Source organism: Mustelus asterias, chromosome 26, assembly GCF_964213995.1.
Source record: "Mustelus asterias chromosome 26, sMusAst1.hap1.1, whole genome shotgun sequence".
NCBI classification, from domain to species: domain Eukaryota; kingdom Metazoa; phylum Chordata; class Chondrichthyes; order Carcharhiniformes; family Triakidae; genus Mustelus; species Mustelus asterias.
Window position 1 is genome coordinate 39,364,184 of NC_135826.1, and position 18,201 is coordinate 39,382,384.

Below are 18,201 nucleotides of genomic sequence, written 5' to 3' on the forward strand. Positions count from 1 at the left end.
CTCTCTCTCTGTCTGTCTCTCTGTCTCTCTCTCTCCCTCCCTCCCGCCAGCATTTTTGTCAGTTCACAAAGGCTGCACCCTCAATCCCGGTCATCACCCAGGCTTCAGCGAACAACATGTTGCTTCTGAGCAGAAGGCCATGGGTGAGAGCCAAGCTCCAGAGATTTGGTCTGTAATCTGGGGTGATGTTTTCAGTGCAGTGCTGAAGGAGCACTGCATTGTCAGAGGTACCATCTTTCAGATGAGATGTTAAACCAAGGTCTCATCTGCCCTCTCTGTTGGATGTAGAAAGTCGGGAGGCAGTATTTTACAGAGAGCAAGGGAGTTGTCCCCAGTGTTCTGGCCAATATTTATCCCTGGACCAATATCACGAAGGCTTTAACCTGGTGTTGTTAAAACTCTTACTGTGTTCACCCCAGTCCAACGCCGGCATCTCCACATCATGGTTGGACTTTAACCTGGTGTTGTTAAAACTCTTACCAATATCACTAAAACAGACTATTTGGTGATAATCTCATTTCTGTTTGTGGGATCTTGCTGTGTATTAATTGCCTGCCATGATTGCTATGTTACAACAGGCACTAACTACATTTCAGAACCTAATTGGTTGTAAAGTGCTTTGGAGATTCCGCAGTTAAGAAAGGTTCTATGGAAATGCGAGATTTTCCTTTTGTCTTTGGGCTGGTTTATCTCCAGATTGTTAATTGGGACTCGATTGATTTCCAAACCCTGGACTCAAATCGGGCCGGATTTCTGCTCCTGATTGGTACCCAGTGACCCTCAGCCACCCTCAATTAAAGGTGCACCTGTATGTGATCAGGATAAATCTGTGCGATGATTCCCCCCCTGGTCGAATGCCCAGCCTGCATCACGCCAATCCAGCAAGAATGGGCATTTGACTAATGTCCCAGAGGACTCAGCCTCACCGATCAGACCCACACTTCTCATCACAACAACAACTTGAATTTATATAGCACCTTTAATGCCAAGATGCTTCGCAGGAGCTTTCACACAGATCATGACACTGAGTCACAGAATGAGATAACAGGACAGGCGGCCAGAGGTATATGTGGCCAGAGCGGTCAGTTTTAAGGAGCATCTAAGGAGCAGAGCGTGGGGATAAAGGGGTCTTTTAAGGACGGCATCCGGTGACTAGTGGTGTGCCTCAGGGGTCGGTGCTGGGTCCACAACTTTTCACAATATACATTAACGATTTGGAGGAACTGAAGGCACTGTTGCTAAGTTTGCAGATGTTACAAAGACATGTAGAGGGACAGGTAGTATTGAGGAAGCAGGGGGGCTGCAGAAGGACTTGGACAGGTTAGGAGAGTGGGCAAAGAAGTGGCAGATGGAATATAATGTGGAAAAGTGTGAGGTTATGCACTTTGGAAGGAGGAATGGAGGCATAGACTATTTTCTAAATGGGGAAACGCTTAGGAAATCAGAAACACAAAGGGACTTGGGAGTCATTGTTCAAGATTCTCTTAAGGTTAACGTGCAGGTTCAGTTGGCAGTTAGGAAGGCAAATGCAATGTTAGCATTCATGTCGAGAGGGCTAGAATACAAGAGCAGGGATGTACTTCTGAGGCTGTATAAGGCTCTGGTCAGACCCCATTTGGAGTATTGTGAACAGTTTTGGGCCCCATATCTAAGGAAGGATGTGCTGGCCTTGGAAAGGGTCCAGAGGAGGTTCACAAGAATGATCCCTGGAATGGAGAGCTTGTCGTATGAGGAACGGTTGAGGACTCTGGGTCTGTACTCGTTGGAGTTTCGAAGGATGAAGGGGGATCTCATTGAAACTTACAGGATACTGCGAGGCCCGGATAGAGTGGACGTGGAGAGGATGTTTCCACTTGGAGGAAAAACTAGAACCAGAGGGCACAACCTCAGGCTAAAGGGACGATCCTCTAAAACAGAGATGAGGAGGGATTTCTTCAGCCAGAGAGTGGTGAATCTGTGGAACTCTTTGCCGCAGAAGGCTGTGGAAGCCGGGTCATTGAGTGTCTTTAAGACAGAGATAGATAGGTTCTTGATTAATAAGGCGGCCAGGGGTTATGGGGAAAAGGCAGGAGAATGGGGATGAGAAAAAAATCAGCCATGATTGAATGGCAGAGCAGACTCGATGGGCCGAGTGGCCTAATTCTGCTCCTATGTCTTATGGTCTTATCTTAAGAGGAAAGAGGAGCAGAGAGGTTGAGGGAGGGGGGACTCCAGGGTTTAGGGCTCAGGCAGCTGAAGGCACGGCTGTAGTTGTGGAACAATTAAAATTGGGGCCGCTCAGAATTGGAAAGAATGTCGCGATATCAGAGCGAGGTGGGTGAAGATGGGGAGGGGGCGCAGAGCTGGGGATGAGAGTTTAAACTCCAGGCATTGCTGGACCTGAGCCAGTGTAGGCCAGCAAGTACAGGGGTCACGGGCGAACAGGATTTGCTCAGCACAGAACAGGGAGAAGGCTGGAAATTGTAAGTGCATTCCTCAGTAAATGAGCCGTCACGCACCTTAATCTCTCTCAGAGTTCAGCAGCACTGGGCAGTGCTGAACACAGCTGCCCCAGTGATGTCACCCAGTCGTGTTTCAGAACTGCCCCACGGGCATAATACAGCAGTTACTGTCGCCATGGCAACTGCGCCGCTCATAATAAAATTATAAACAAATACTCACATGCAACCTCGACTTTTCCATCACCAGTTGCTCACATCTTTAAACAGACACGAGAGGAACTTCCTCTCCCGACGTATTGCACCTTCCAAACCCGCAGTCTCTACCACCTAGAAAGACCACGGCAGAAAATTGATGGGGAACAGCATCACCTGCAAACTCCTCTCTGATCTCCCCTCCACCTTCCGGAATTATATCCTTTCTGCATCGCTGTTCCTTCACTGTCACTGGGTCAAAATCCTGGATGGAATTCCCTCCCTAACAGCACTGTGGGTGTACCTACACCTCATGGGCTGCAGCGATTCGAGAACGCAGCTCACTACCACCTTCCCAAGGGCAATCAGGGATGGACAATAAAGGCTGGCCTCGCCTTTGAATGAACGAAATGTGACGTCAGGAAGAATTTATTGACCTTGGGAGGGATTCACTCAAATGCAGTGACTGGGTCTATTGAGGGTAAAAGGTTAAGGGGCGATATAATGGAGGCGTTTAGAGGATTTGACAGGCTCAATAGAGAAACGATTTCCTCTGGTGGACCAACCCAATGGTAGAAAGATGGGAGGGAGTTTGCCGGTGAAATCCTCTGGTACATCCTGCGATTGTGAAAGATGTGACAGAAATTCAGTGCTTTCTGTTCTCACTCACTGCAGCTCAGAGAGGCGCTGGATTTTGGGGCTGGCTTGTCCAATCTGTTCTCGCAAAGGGCCACATTTCACTTTTTTTCCCACTCAAGGGACCAATGAGCACGTTTCAGCAAGATGGGGTTTGGCACAACATTAAACATGATTTTTTACTAAAATCAATGCCAAAGCAATATATTGATCAGTTTAAAAAAGAGTAATTAATAAAGCATAACTGTAAGAGCCAAGCATTGTTGCTATGACTTTACAATTCTTCATGGAATATGGCCATCACTTATTGCCCATCCCTAATTGCCCTTCGACTGAAGGCTTTGCTAGGCCACTCAGAGGGCAGTTAAGGTTCAGTCACATTGCTGTAGGTCTAGAGTCACATGTAGGCCTGACCAGGTAAGGGCGGCAGATTTCCTTCCCTCGATAGCCCGATGAGTTTGTGTGACAATCAGCAATAGTTTCATGGTCACCATTACTGAGACTAGCTTCTACATTCTAGATTTTATTAATTGTATTAAAGTTGCACCAGCTGCCATGGTGGGATTTGAACCTGTGTCTCGAGAGCATTTGTCTCTGGATTAATAATCCAGTGATATTGCCACTGCGCCATCACCAGTTCCTCATGGCCTCCTTAGCCCACTCTGCCATCTTGACCTCTGTGCTTCTTTAGGGGTCTCACAACACCAGGTTAAAGTCCAACCGGTTTATTTGGTAGCAAAAGCCACTAGCTTTCGGAGCGCTGTTCCTTCGTCAGGTGAGTGGGAGTTGTGTTCACAAACAGGGCATATAAAGACACAAACTCAATTTACAAAATAATGGTTGGAATGCGAGTCTTTTTGATTACCTGTAAAGACTCACATTCCAACCATTATTTTGTAAATTGAATTTGTGTCTTTCTATGCCCTGTTTGTGAACAGAACTCCCACTTACCTGACGAAGGAGCAGCGCTCCGAAAGCTAGTGGCTTTTGCTACCAAATAAACCTGTTGGACTTTAACCTGGTGTTGTGAGACTTCTTACCGTGCTTACCCCAGTCCAACGCCAGCATCTCCACATCATGGCTTCTTTCGGGGCCCAGCCACCATGCGGGAAGGCAAGAGAAAATACACCGTGGCCATTCCCCTTCATACTGTTCCTCACTACTCAGCCTATCAGCAGCAAAAACAGGAGAGAAATGGCCTGTGATTGGAGGAGCAGCTCCTTGCTCCTAGCTGTATTTTGAACATGTCTCCCTGGGCCAGATGGAGAGGCAATGGCGGGTTGGACTGTTATAGAGGGTGCCCTGCGGATAGTTTGATCTTTCTGCTAATAATTTGTCAAGATTTCTCTGGCTTGAGCATTTGTAAGGGGATTTGTAAGAAGATGAAGCAATTGCCAGTCCCTTGTTACTCGCTCCATCCCTCTCCCTGGTAACTGTGAGGCTGAACCAGTCTTGACTACAACCTTCCTTCATAACTTGATGAAAGGGGCGGCACGGTGGCACAGTGGTTAGCACTGCTGCCTCACAGCGCCAGGGACCCAGGTTTGATTCCCGCTTTGGGTCGCTGTCTATGTGGAGTTTGCATGCTCTCCCCATGTCTGCATGGGTTTCCTCCAGGTGCTCCGGTTTCCTCCCACAGTCTGAAAGACGTGCTGGTTAGGTGCATTGGCCATGGTAAATTCTCCCTCAGTGCACCTGAATAGGTGCCAGAGTGTGGCGACTAGGGGAATTTCACAGTAACTTCATTGCAGTGTTAATGTCGGCCTTACTTGTGACTAATGAATAAACTTTAAATAAATAAACTTTGATTACCTCGGGCTTGACTATTCCAACACATCTCTGATCAGAATCCTTGCTGCTTTTCCTTAAACCTGAGTTCACCCAAAGCTCTGCTGCTGTGTCCAAACTCATGCCAGGTTTTGTTGACCCATCACTCCTGTGCTCACTGACTTCCCCTGACTCCCAGTCCAGCAACACTTTGATATTAAAACTCTCACCATTGTTTTCACATATCTCCGTGGTCTCTGCCCTCTCTCTCTATCGACTCCTCCAGAGACACAACCCTCTGAGCTATCTGCATTCCTCTCATTCTGCCGTCTTTCAACTCTCCACCAATGAGGAGCATGCTTTCAGCTGCCTGCGCCCAAAGTTCTGGAATTCCATCCTTAAAGTTCCCTTTTGTCCTTTAAGATGCTCCTTAAAACTGACCTCCGATCAAGCTTTTGGTCATCCCTCCCTAATGTCTCCCGAGGTAGCTCAGTGTCAAATTCTGTTTGATAATTGCTCCTTGTGCCATTTTACTGCATCCAGGGCACTACGTAAATGCAAGTTGACCTGTTGGAACCCAGCCCATCATCCTCTGCTGACTACAGGGTTAACTTGGTCCATCGGAAGTGTTAAAGGGCAGCGCGATCAGAATGATTTGGGTGAAATTGCTTCTTTAATGTTCCTTATATTTATTGCAGGTTTTGTCCAGTCTGGTACCTGTAAGAATGTTTATGACTGTCTGGATGAGGAACATTATGAGCTCTGCACATGTTACCGTGACTGCGGCTTCGATGGAACTCCTGTGTGTGGTTCTGACGGAATTCTGTATCGGAACCAGTGTCAGATGGAGGTGATGGCATGTCGGAACAACACCAGAATTGAACAGGTCCCTGTGTCACAGTGTCCCTCCAGTAAGAGACCCTCCATTCACACTATCGTCCAGCTCAGACAGCAATTGCTGAGAAAACGTCACCTCACTTTTGGGTCCTCAGCTCAAATTGTGGGGTTAGAGGTCATTCAATTGGAGTTTAACCCTGAGGCTCAGAAAATTCAGGCCAACTGAGCAGCTGGATTTGGTTTTGGTTTATCTCTTTCAACCTGCTCGTCTCCTTCTCTCTATCACCCACTCTGTTTTTCTGTTTCTCCCTCTCTCGCTCGCTCTCTCTCTCTCTGGCTGTCTTTACCTTTGTCCCTCTGTCTCTGTGTTTCTCTGATCATGTCCCTTTCTGCTCATCTCTCGACCCTCCCCTCTCTCCCAGCCTGTAATTTTTTTCTTTCTTGGGACCTGGGCCTCGCTGGGCCAGCAGGTGTGGCCTGTCCCTGATTGGCCTTGATCTGAGTATCTCACTCGGCCATTTCAGAGGGCAGTTAAGGGTCAACCACATTGCTGTGGCTCTGGAGTCACATGTAGGTCAGACCGGGTAAAAATGGCAGATTTCCTTCCCTAAAGGGCATTCTCGAATGTATATTGGACTAAATTTTAATTCTGAACATCTAGGACTGACTGCTACCCAGCTGGCTGTCTGAGGGTTTGGGATGAGATGGGTGTTGAGGTTGAGGAGGGATGAGTGGGGATGAGGAGAGTTGAGCAGGGATGAGGAGGGTTGAGCGGGGATGAGGAGGTTGAGCGGGGATGAGGAGGTTGAGCGGAGACGAGGAGGGTTGAGCGGAGACGAGGAGGGTTGAGCGGGGACGAGGAGGGTTGAGCGGGGACGAGGAGGGTTGAGCGGGGACGAGGAGGGTTGAGCGGGGACGAGGAGGGTTGAGCGGGGACGAGGAGGGTTGAGCGGGGACGAGGAGGGTTGAGCGGGGACGAGGAGGGTTGAGCGGGGACGAGGAGGGTTGAGCGGGGACGAGGAGGGTTGAGCGGGGACGAGGAGGGTTGAGCGGGGACGAGGAGGGTTGAGCGGGGACGAGGAGGGTTGAGCGGGGACGAGGAGGGTTGAACGGGGTTGAGGAGGGTTGAGCGGGGTTGAGGAGTCCTTGGTCTTTATTAGATGCTGAAAGTTGGTGGCGCGGAATCTGCTCTGACCCCTGCCTCTTCCCACAGTGGAGAGTGCCCCTGAAGAGAGAGAGTCTGTGGGGTCGTCCATGAAGCTGCAGTTGATGGAACAGCATCAAGCAGGTAGGTCAGAGTCAATCTGTACACTGGGTCAAACCTCCCAATCAGACATGCCGCTTGGTGAGTGCTTCATGTATCGCAGCTACTGACTGGACATTAGCCTCTCACCATTCAGTCCCTGCTCAACCTCTGCTGAGTGAGTGATCACGGGGTGAATGAGGATTCAGTCAGCGTTCCTGCTACCCCTGCTGCCTTCACAGACAAACATCCTCCAGCAACCCCTGTCGCACCCAGAGTATCAGCGCAGTCTGTACCCTGGTGAGAGTGCATTCAGCCAGGAAAAGAGAAAATGGAGCAGGGGGAGGTGAGAGATCGCTGGGCCAGTCCAACCTCGGCAATGTCTGCGGGAGGGTTATGGAATTAGAATGTCAATTAAAACATGAGGGGGTAACCTGGGACGGGTGGAGGAAGGTAGCACAGTGGTTAGCATTGCTGCTTCACAGGTCCAGGGTCCCGGGTTCGATTCCCGGCTTGGGTCACTGTCTGTGTGGAGTTTCCACATTCTCCTCGTGTCTGCGTGGGTTTCCTCCGGGTGCTCCGGTTTCCTCCCACAGTCCAAAGATGTGCGGGTTAGGTTGATTGGCCATGCTAAAATTGCCCCTTAGTGTCCTGGGATGCGTAGATTAGAGGGATTAGCGGGTAAAATATGTAGGGATATGGGGGTAGGGCCTGGGTGGGATTGTGGTCGGTGCAGACTCGATGGGCCGAATGGCCTCTTTCTGTACTGTAGGGTTTCTATGATTTCTATGAAGAGCAGAGGTACGGGAGGTGGCAGACGGATCAGCTTTGGCTCAGAGCAAGAACTGAGCTCTGCTCCCTCCCCCCACTTCCCTCCCTCCCCCCAGCATGGAGCTCTGATTGTTCTCCTTAGAGCAAATTTCCATTACCTAGTTACCTGGAGTGTTGGCAAGCAGCGAGACACAGATTTTAAGTGGTTGACAAAAGAACCAGAGGGGTTCCTCGAGTTGCTGTGATCTGGAAGGTGCTGCCTGAAAGGAAGCAGATTCAACAGGAACTTTCATAGAATCAATGGCATGGAGACAGGCCCTTGGGCCCAAACTGGTCCATGCCGACCCATCTAAGCTAACCCCATTTGCCTGCATTTGGCCCATATCCCTCTAAACCTTTCCTATCCACGTATCTGTCCAAATACCTTTTAAATGTTGTCAATGTCTCTGCCTCAACCACTTCCCCCGGCAGCTCATTCCACACATGCACCACCCTCTGTGTAAAAAGAAATGTTGCTCCTCAGGTTCCTATTAATTCTTTCCCCTCTTAACTTAAACCTCTGCCCTCTAGTTTTCGATTTCCCAACCCTGGGATAAAGACCGAGTGCATTTCAGAAGGGAATTGGAGCAATGTACAGGGCGATGGGGAAAGAGCTGAGGCATTGGGAATAATCGAAAAGCTAGCACAGGCACAATGGGACAAATGGCCTCCGCCTGCACTGTATGAATCTTTGAATAGATAGTGGGAGTCTCGCTCTGCACCTACTGTTAACACAAACAGTCCCGTTCACACACTTTGCATCAAAGAGTTTGCTGGTATCAGCTGAGTCTAACTGTCGCGGGAGCGCTCTCTCCACATGTGCTATTTAAGTGATAATGATTCTGGGCTCCAGCTTCCATCTTTCAGCCAATCTGTCTCCACCTGCCCAGACCCAGACACTCTGAACTGAACCCTACCAATTTAAACATTTTTAAAGCTTTTCAGAATTTTTTTGATGAGCAGGTGAAAAGGAAACAATTATTAATTTGAAGCAGTTTCTGTTTTTCTTGTTGTAAATTTTTTGGATGATTGCAGTGCATCTGGCGACGGATTCTAAATTATTCTTCCAAAATTTCAGTCAAAACTCTGCCGAATAATAACAGCTTCCCAAAATGAGAGCCCCCATCAAAACATGTTCTCAGAAAATGCCTTTATAAAGCTTAGTCTAAATCTCTGGGGTATTTATCCAGATGTGCTGCCTGCTATCCGCTGTATAGACAACCCATTCAATGTGGTGTTGAATCACAAGTCTGCAACAGCCTTGGTGCTGCAGAGCATCTTGCTGATGGTACACACGGCTATTACTGTGCGACGCTGGTGGGGGGTGTTACTTTTTGTGGAAAGGCTGCTTTGTCCTGGATGGTGTTGAGCTTCATGTGTTAGAGCTGCACTCATCCAGGCAGGTTGTGCATTGTGGATGGTGGACTGGTTTTGGGGAGTCAGGGTGAGTTATTCCCCGCAGGATTCCCAGCCCCTGACCTGCTCTTGTAGCCACAGTATTTATATGGCTGGTCCAGTTCTGTTTCTGGTCAATGATAACTCCCAGGATGTTGATAGTGGGGATTTCAGAGATGGGAATGCCATTGAATGCCAAGGATGGTGGTTAGATCCTCTCTTGTTCAATGCCTGGCACTTGTGTGGCATGAATATTCCTTGCCACTTGTCAGCCCAAGCCTGGATATTGTCCAGGTCTTGCTGCATTTGGACATGGACTGTTTCAGTATCTGAGGAGTCGCGAATGAACATTGTGCAATCATCAGCGAACATCCCCACTTCTGACCTTATGATGGAGGGAAGGTGATGGATGAAGCAGCTGAAGGTGGTTGGGTCTCGGACACTGACCCTGAGGAACTCCTGCAGTGATGTCCTGGAGCTGAGATGATTGACCTCCAACCCCCACAACCATCTTCCTTTGTGCCGGGTATGAATCCAACCAGCGGAGAGTTTACCCCTGATTCCCATTGGCTCCAGTTTCGCTCGGGCTCCTTGATGTCACACTCGGTCAAATGCTGCCTTGATGTCAAGGGCTGTCACTCTCACCTCACCTCTGGAGTTCAGCTCTTTTGTCCATGTTTGAACCAAGGCTGTAATGAGGTCAGGAGCTGAGTGACCCTGGTAAAACCCAAACTGAGCATCAGCGAGCAGGTTATTGCTGAGCAGGTGCTGCTTGAAAGCGCTGTCGATGACCCCTTCCATCACTTTACTGATGATTGGGAATAGACTGATTGGGCGGTAATTGGCCGGGTTGGATTTGTCCTGTTTCTTGTGTACAGGACATACCTGGGCAATTTTCCACATTGTCCGGTAGATGCCAGTCTTGTAGCTGTAGTGGAACAGCTTGGCTAGGGGAGCGGCAAGTTCTGGAGCACAAGTCTTGTTCATGGTAACAGACTGGTAATTGTGAAGGAGAAAAGCATAAAAATCACAAAACCAGTGGACAGGCCGAGGTTTTGTGGCGCAGTGGGGTTAGCGTCCCTGCCTCTGAGCCGGAAGCTCCGGGTTCGAGTCCCACCCCAGGACTCGATGGCCAAGGGAAGGAACAGCCATAACACGGCCAAACAGATTGAGTGTCAACCTGCAAAACCCTTCCAACACGCCCCGTGACCGCGGGTAAGGACGGGGGAATCCTGGTCAGCCATGTGATGACAAGAAAATTGGAATCTTTACCGTCACTGCCCACAGCTCCAGATTACATCACGCGTGTCAGGGTCCGCGGGATCCCGCGTGTCAGAGTCCACGGGGCCCACACGTGTCAGGGCATGCGGGGCCATGGGCTCCTTGGGGAACTGGTTTGTTCGGTTGGTTGGATGAATCAATGTTGATCAGATTGGGGACACAATACAGGGTTCAATACACATTTGGCTGAGATTTGCCCTACCCCCAGTAGAGTTCGCAGTGCTGGGGTTCAGGCTTTGCCCCTGGAGAGTTCACAGTGTCGGGGTTCAGGCTTCCCCCCCAGTAGAGTTTGCAGTGCTGGGGTTCAGGCTTTCCCCCCAGTAGAGTTTGCAGTGTCGGGGTTTAGGCTTTCCCCCTGGTGGAATTTGCAGTGTCGGGGTTCAGGCTTTCCCCCCCAGTAGAGTTTGCAGTGTCGGGGTTCAGGCTTTCCCCCCCAGTAGAGTTTGCAGTGTCGGGGTTCAGGCTTTCCCCCCCAGTAGAGTTCGCAGTGTCGGGGTTCAGGCTTTCCCCCCCAGTAGAGTTCGCAGTGCTGGGGTTCAGGCTTTCCCCCCCAGTAGAGTTCGCAGTGTCGGGGTTCAGGCTTTCCCCCCCAGTAGAGTTTGCAGTGTCGGGGTTCAGGCTTTCCCCCCCAGTAGAGTTCGCAGTGCTGGGGTTCAGGCTTTCCCCCCCAGTAGAGTTCGTAGTGTCGGGGTTCAGGCTTTCCCCCCCAGTAGAGTTCGCAGTGTCGGGGTTCAGGCTTTCCCCCCCAGTAGAGTTCGCAGTGCTGGGGTTCAGGCTTTCCCCCCCAGTAGAGTTCGCAGTGTCGGGGTTCAGGCTTTCCCCCCCAGTAGAGTTTGCAGTGTCGGGGTTCAGGCTTTCCCCCCCAGTAGAGTTCGCAGTGCTGGGGTTCAGGCTTTCCCCCCCAGTAGAGTTCGCAGTGCTGGGGTTCAGGCTTTCCCCCCCAGTAGAGTTCGCAGTGTCGGGGTTCAGGCTTTCCCCCCCAGTAGAGTTTGCAGTGTCGGGGTTCAGGCTTTCCCCCCCAGTAGAGTTCGCAGTGCTGGGGTTCAGGCTTTCCCCCCCAGTAGAGTTCGCAGTGCTGGGGTTCAGGCTTTCCCCCCCAGTAGAGTTCGCAGTGTCGGGGTTCAGGCTTTCCTCCCCAGTAGAGTTTGCAGTGTCGGGGTTCAGGCTTTCCCCCCCTGTAGAGTTCGCAGTGCTGGGGTTCAGGCTGCCTTTCAGGTAGGGAACAGAAAGTGTGACAGATGCAAACAGTTAGTCTCACGGTGAATGGAACCTTGGTTTTATCTCAAGGTCGCTGCAATAAATGAGGGCAGATTGTAAAGACTTTCCCTCGAGTCTGGAAGGTCGGGGGTGATCTGATCAAAGTGTTTAAAATAGGAAAAAGGACTCGATGTGATCCAGAAAGAGAAATTATTTCCTCTGGGGGCGGGGGTGGGGGGGGGGGGGGTGTCCAGAACATGGGACAGAACCTTAACACTCGAGCCAGGCTAAACCCTGCACAAGCAATTTGGAACCATCAAAAATAAATTGGTTTTGAAAGGCGGCTAAAGTTGTGTTCAGTTGCTAGTTGAATATTCCATGAGTGAGAGTGTGAGAACAGGCTAAATACAGTTCATTCAGATCAGCCAAATACACACAGCCTCAAATATAAACACGCTTCTTGTTTACTCGAGTCCGTGAGGCTCAGACTGTTGACAGAATTTCCCAGTTTATCCTCGCAGCAACTTTCTCACTCAGACTGTTCCAGAATCTCCCCCGCTGTGTGTAGCGTGGGCACCACCTGGGGGTCAGGGAGCACATTGCGGCTCCTCAGAACACATCACATTGTGGCTTTGCTTGCAATTTTTAAAGTGTATTAAGATTGGAATTAATCAAATCATTATTAATAATCTGTTTTCTTAAATCTCTATCTCTCCAACACACTCTCTGCCACTATCTTCCTAATCTGTGATTATCTCCTCCCTCTTGTTGCTGCTTTTCTCTGTCCTGTTCTCTCTCTCTCACTCCCTTTCTCCCCCTCTATCATCTTGATCTTTCCTGTCTGTTCCACACCTCCCTCCCTCCGTCACTCTCCTTTGATCCCACACTCTTTTATCTTTCTCTGCCTCAATCTCTTCCTCCTCCTTTCACATTCCATCCCTCTCCTGAAACCTCACCCTTTCCTCCCTGCCTGTCCCTCTCTCCCTTTTCCCTTTCTCAAAGTCTTCCTCTTTCACTCCCTCCCCTTCCTCACACTACCTTCTTTCTGTCCTTTGCTTCTCCTCCTCCTGTTCATCAATCTTGCTTCTCTCTAATTCCACCCCCCCCCCGGCATTAACCCGACTCCCCCCCCCGCCCCCCCCCGGCATTACCCCGACTCCCCCCCCCCCCCCCCCCGGCATTAACCCGACCCCCCCCCGGCATTAACCCGACTCCCCCCCCCCGCCCCCCCCGGCATTAACCCGACCCCCCCCCCCCGGCATTAACCCGACCCCCCCCCCCCCCCCGGCATTAACCCGACCCCCCCCCACCACCCCCCCGGCATTACCCCGACTCCCGCACACAGACGCTGTCACGATGCCTCAATCAGAAATTTCTTACTACTCCGATGGAATGAATTATGAGTATGACCCGGAGTTTGTATCCGATGTGGAAGACGGGTTTGAGATGAATGAAGAACAGACAGAGCGACAGAGCCGGGGAACAGAGAGAGCACAGACATGGGCGTCCGTGAAAAATGAATGGTAACTATCGGAAACCGACAGTAATCTGTTTTATTCATTCATCGGATGTGGGCATCACTGACTGGACCGCCATTTACTGCCTGCCCGCCTGAGGGCGTTTTAAGTGTGAACCGCATTGCTGTGGCTCTGGAGTCACATTTAGGCCGGACCGGGTAAGGACGGCAGATTTCTTTCCCGAAAGGACACAAGTGAACCAGTGAACCACTGCCTCCCGCAGCGAGTATTGTTGACCAGAATTCAATAAACTGTCACAGCTGAGTGAGTTGTTGAGTTTTGTGTGAATATAGAGTGGGAGCAATGTGTCTATTAATAACCCCACCTGCGCACTCTGTCTCTACCTATCGCTCCGTCTCTCTCTCTCTCTCATAGAACATAGAACATTACAGCGCAGTACAGGCCCTTCGGCCCTCGATGTTGCGCTGACCAGTGGTACCAATCTAAAGCCCCTCTAATCTACACTATTCCAATATCATCCATATGTTTATCCAATAACCACTTGAACGCTCTCAACGTTGACGAGTCCACTACTGCTGCAGGCAGGGCATTCCACGCCCTTACTACTCTCTGAGTAAAGAACCTACCTCTAACATCTGTCCTATATCTCTCACCCCTCAATTTAAAGCTATGTCCCCTCGTGCTAGCCATCACCATCTGAGGAAAAAGGCTCTCACTATCCACCCTATCTAATCCTCTGATCATCTTGTATGCCTCTATTAAGTCACCTCTTAACCTTCTTCTCTCTAACGAAAACAACCTCAAGCCCCTCAGCCTTTCCTCATACGATTTTCCCACCATACCAGGCAACATCCTGGTAAATCTCCTCAGCACCCTTTCCGACACTTCCACATCTTTCCTATAATGCGGCGACCAGAACTGTACGCAATACTCCAAGTGCGGCCGCACCAGAGGTTTGTACAGTTGCAGCATGACCTCCTGGCTCCGAAACTCAATCTTTCGCTCTGTCTCTCTCTCGCTCTGTCTCTCTCTCGCTCTGTCTCTCTCTCGCTCTGTCTCTCTCGCTCTGTCTCTCTCTCTCGCTCTGTCTCTCTCTCTCGCTCTGTCTCTCTCTCTCGCTCTGTCTCTCTCGCTCTGTCTCTCTCGCTCTGTCTCTCTCTCGCTCTGTCTCTCTCTCGCTCTGTCTCTCTCTCGCTCTGTCTCTCTCTCGCTCTGTCTCTCTCTCTCGCTCTGTCTCTCTCTCTCTCCCTCTCTCTCGCTCTCCCTCTCTCTCGCTCTGTCTCCCTCTCTCTCGCTCTGTCTCCCTCTCTCTCGCTCTGTCTCCCTCTCTCTCGCTCTGTCTCCCTCTCTCTCGCTCTGTCTCTCTCTTGTTCTGTCTCTCTCGCCCTGTCTCTCTCTCGCTCTGTCTCTCGCTCTGCCTCTCTCTCTCGCTCTGCCTCTCTCTCGCTCTGCCTCTCTCGCTCTGCCTCTCTCTCTCGCTCTGTCTCTCTCTCTCGCTCTGTCTCTCTCGCTCTGTCTCTCTCTCGCTCTGTCTCTCTCTCGCTCTGTCTCTCTCACTCAGTCTCTCTCGCTCTGTCTCTCTCTCGCTCTGTCTCTCTCGCTCTGTCTCGCTCTGTCTCTCTCTCTCGCTCTGTCTCTCTCTCGCTCTGTCTCTCTCAGTCTCTCTCGCTCTGCCTCTCTCTCGCTCTGCCTCTCTCTCTTGCTCTGTCTCTCTCTCTCGCTCTGTCTCTCTCGCTCTGTCTCTCTCTCGCTCTGTCTCTCTCACTCAGTCTCTCTCGCTCTGTCTCTCTCTCACTCTGTCTCTCTCTCGCTCTGTCTCTCTCGCTCTGTCTCTCTCTCGCTCTGTCTCCCTCTCTCTCCCTCTCTCGCTCTGTCTCCCTCTTTCTTGCTCTGTCTCCCTCTCTCTCGCTCTGTCTCCCTCTCTCTCGCTCTGTCTCCCTCTCTCTCGCTCTGTCTCCCTCTCTCTCGCTCTGTCTCCCTCTCGCTCTGTCTCCCTCTCTCGCTTTGTCTCCCTCTCTCGTTCTGTCTCTCTCTCGCTCTCACTCTCTCCCTCTCTCTCGTGCTCTCTCTCTCTCGCGATCCCTCTCTCTCGCTATCTCACGCTCTCTCTCGTGCTCTCCCTCTCGTGCTCTCTCTCTCGTGCTCTCTCTCTCGTGCTCTCTCTCTCGTGCTCTCTCGTGCTCTCTCTCTCGCGCTCTCTCTCGCGCTCTCTCTCTCGCTCTCTCTTGCGCTCTCTCTCTCCGCGCTCTCTCTTGCGCTCGCTCTCTCCCTCTCTCGCTCTCTCTTGTGCTCTCTCTTTCTCTCTCGTGCTCTCTCTCTCTTGCTCTCTCTCTCGCTCTCTCTCTCTCGCTCTCTCTCTCGCGCTCTCTCTCCTGCGCTCTCTCGCGCTCTCACTCGCGCTCTCTCTTGCGCTCTTGCTCTCGTGCTCTCTCGCGCTCTCTCTCACTCGCGCTCTATCGCTCTGTCTATCTCGCTCCTGCACCCGCACCCGCTCTCGCCCTTCCTCCCGCTTTCGCTCTCGCTCCCGCTCTCGCTCCCGCGCCTGCTCTTGCTCCCGCGCCTGCTCTCGCTCTCGCTCCCGCTCCTGCACCCGCTCTCGCGCTCGCCCTTCCTCCTGCTCTCTCTCTCTCGCTCTTCCACCCGCTCTCGCGCTCTCTCTCCCTTGCTCTCTCTCGCTCTCTCCCTCTCTTGCGTGCCCTCTCTCTCTCTCTCGCTCTCCCTCCCGCTCCGGCACCGGCTCTTGTTCCCGCTCTCGCTCTCGCGCCTGCACTCGCTCCCGCTCTCGCTCACGTGCCTGCTCTCGCTCTCGCGCCTGCTCTCGCTCTCGCGCCTGCTCTCGCGCCCGCTCTCGCTCCCGCTCTCGCTCTCGCGCCTGCTCTCGCTCTCGCTCCCGCTGTCGCTCTCGCACCCGCTCTCGCTCTCGCGCCTGCTCTCGCTCCCGCTCTCGCTCTCGCGCCTGCTCTCGCTCCCGCTCTCGCGCCCGCTCTCGCTCCCGCTCTCGCGCCCGCTCTCGCTCTCACTCCCGCTCTCGCTCCCACTCTCGCTCCCGCTCTCGCTCTCGCGCCTGCTCTCGCTCCCGCACTCGCTTCCGCTCTCGCGCCTGCTCTCGCTCTCGCTCTCGCGCCTGCTCTCGCTCCCGCTCTCGCGCCCGCTCTCGCCCCCGCTCTCGCTCCCGCTCTCGCTCTCGCGCCTGCTCTCGCTCCCGCTCTCGCTCCCGTTCTCGCTCCCGCTCTCGCTCTCGCGCCTGCTCTCGCTCTCGCGCCTACTCACGCTCTCGCGCCTGCTCTCGCTCCCGCTCTCGCGCCTGCTCTCGCTCCCGCTCTCGCGCCTGCTCTCGCTCCCGCTCTCGCTTTCGTGCCTGCTCTCGCTCTCGCTCTCGCGCCTGCTCTCGTTCCCGCTCTCGCGCCTGCTCTCGCTCTCGCGCGTGCTCTCGTTCCCGCTCCCGCTCTCGCGCCCGCTCTCGCTCTCGCGCCTGCTCTCGCGCCTGCTCTCGTTCCCGCTCTCACTCTCGCACCCGCTCTCGCACCCGCTCTCGCGCCCGCTCTCGCTCCCCCTCCCGCTCTCGCTCCCACTCTCGCTCTCGCGCCTGCTCTCGCTCTCGCGCCCGCTCCCGCGCCCGGTCCCGCTCACACTCCCGCTCTCGCTCTTCCTCCCGCTCTCGCTCCCGCTCTTCCTCTCGCTCTCGCTCCCGCTCTTGCTCCCGCTCTCGCTCCCGCTCACGCGCCCGCTCTCGCTCCTGCACCCGCTCCCGCTCTCGCTCCCGCTCTTGCCCCGCTCTCGCTCTTCCTCCCGCTCTCGCTCTCGCTCTCGCGCCTGCTCTCGCTCTCGCTCCCGCTCTTGCTCCCGCTCTCGCTCCCGCTCTCGCGCCTACTCTCGCTCCCGTTCTCGCACCTGCTCTCGCTCTTCCTCCCGCTCCCGCTCTCGCTCTCGCGCCTACTCTCGCTCCCGCTCTCGCTCCTGCTCTCGCTCTTCCTCCCGCTCTCGCTCTCGCTCTCGCTCTCGTTCTCGTTCCCGCTCTCGCTCCTGCACCCGCTCTCGCTCTCGCGCCTGCTCTTGCTCCCGCTCTCGCTCTCGCTCCCGCTCTCGCTTTTCCTCCCGCTCTCGTTCCCGCTCTCACTCTCGTGCCTGCTCTCGCTCCCGCTCTCGCTCTTCCTCCTGCTCTCGCTCTTCCTCCTGCTCTCGCTCTTCCTCCCGCTCTCGCTCTTCCTCCCGCTCTCGCTCTTCCTCCTGCTCTCGCTCTTCCTCCTGCTCTCGCTCTTCCTCCCGCTCTCGCTCTTCCTCCTGCTCTCGCTCTTCCTCCCGCTCTCGCGCTCTCTCTCCCTTGCTCTCTCTCTCTCGCTCTCTCCCTCTCTTGCGTGCCCTCTCTCTCTCTCTCTGGCGCTCTCTCTCTCTCTCGCGCTCTCGCTCTCCCTCCCGCTCCGGCACCGGCTCTTGTTCCCGCTCTCGCTCTCGCGCCTGCACTCGCTCCCACTCTCGCTCTCGTGCCTGCTCTCGCTCTCGCGCCTGCTATCGCTCTCGCTCTCGCGCCTGCTCTCGCTCCCGCTCCCGCTCTCGCTCTCGCTCCCGCTCCCGCTCCCGCTCTCGCTCCCGCTCTCGCTCCCGCTCTCGCCCCCGCTCTCGCTCCCGCTCTCGCTCTCGCGCCTGCTCTCGCTCCCACTCTCGCTCCCGTTCTCGCTCCCGCTCTCGCTCTCGCGCCTGCTCTCGCTCTCGCGCCTACTCACGCTCTCGCGCCTGCTCTCGCTCCCGCTCTCGCGCCTGCTCTCGCTTCCGCTCTCGCGCCTGCTCTCGCTCCCGCTCTCGCTCTCGCGCCTGCTCTCGCTCCCGCTCTCGCTTTCGTGCCTGCTCTCGCTCTCGCTCTCGCGCCTGCTCTCGTTCCCGCTCTCGCGCCTGCTCTCGCTCTCGCGCCTGCTCTCGTTCCCGCTCT

General features: G+C 53.5%; 1 protein-coding gene across 1 annotated transcript in view; it reads left to right on the forward strand.

The window, feature by feature from the left end:
• Positions 1–13,571, forward strand: part of cpamd8 (C3 and PZP like alpha-2-macroglobulin domain containing 8) — a 217,944-nt gene extending 204,373 nt beyond the window's left edge. Inside the window, exons 44-46 of the mRNA XM_078198736.1 lie at positions 5,735–5,947; positions 7,087–7,161; positions 13,145–13,571. Coding sequence (XP_078054862.1) covers positions 5,735–5,947; positions 7,087–7,161; positions 13,145–13,326 — 470 coding nt within the window. The 3' untranslated portion in view covers positions 13,327–13,571. The remainder of the gene's footprint in view (positions 1–5,734; positions 5,948–7,086; positions 7,162–13,144) is intronic.
• Positions 13,572–18,201: the final 4,630 nt, after the last annotated feature.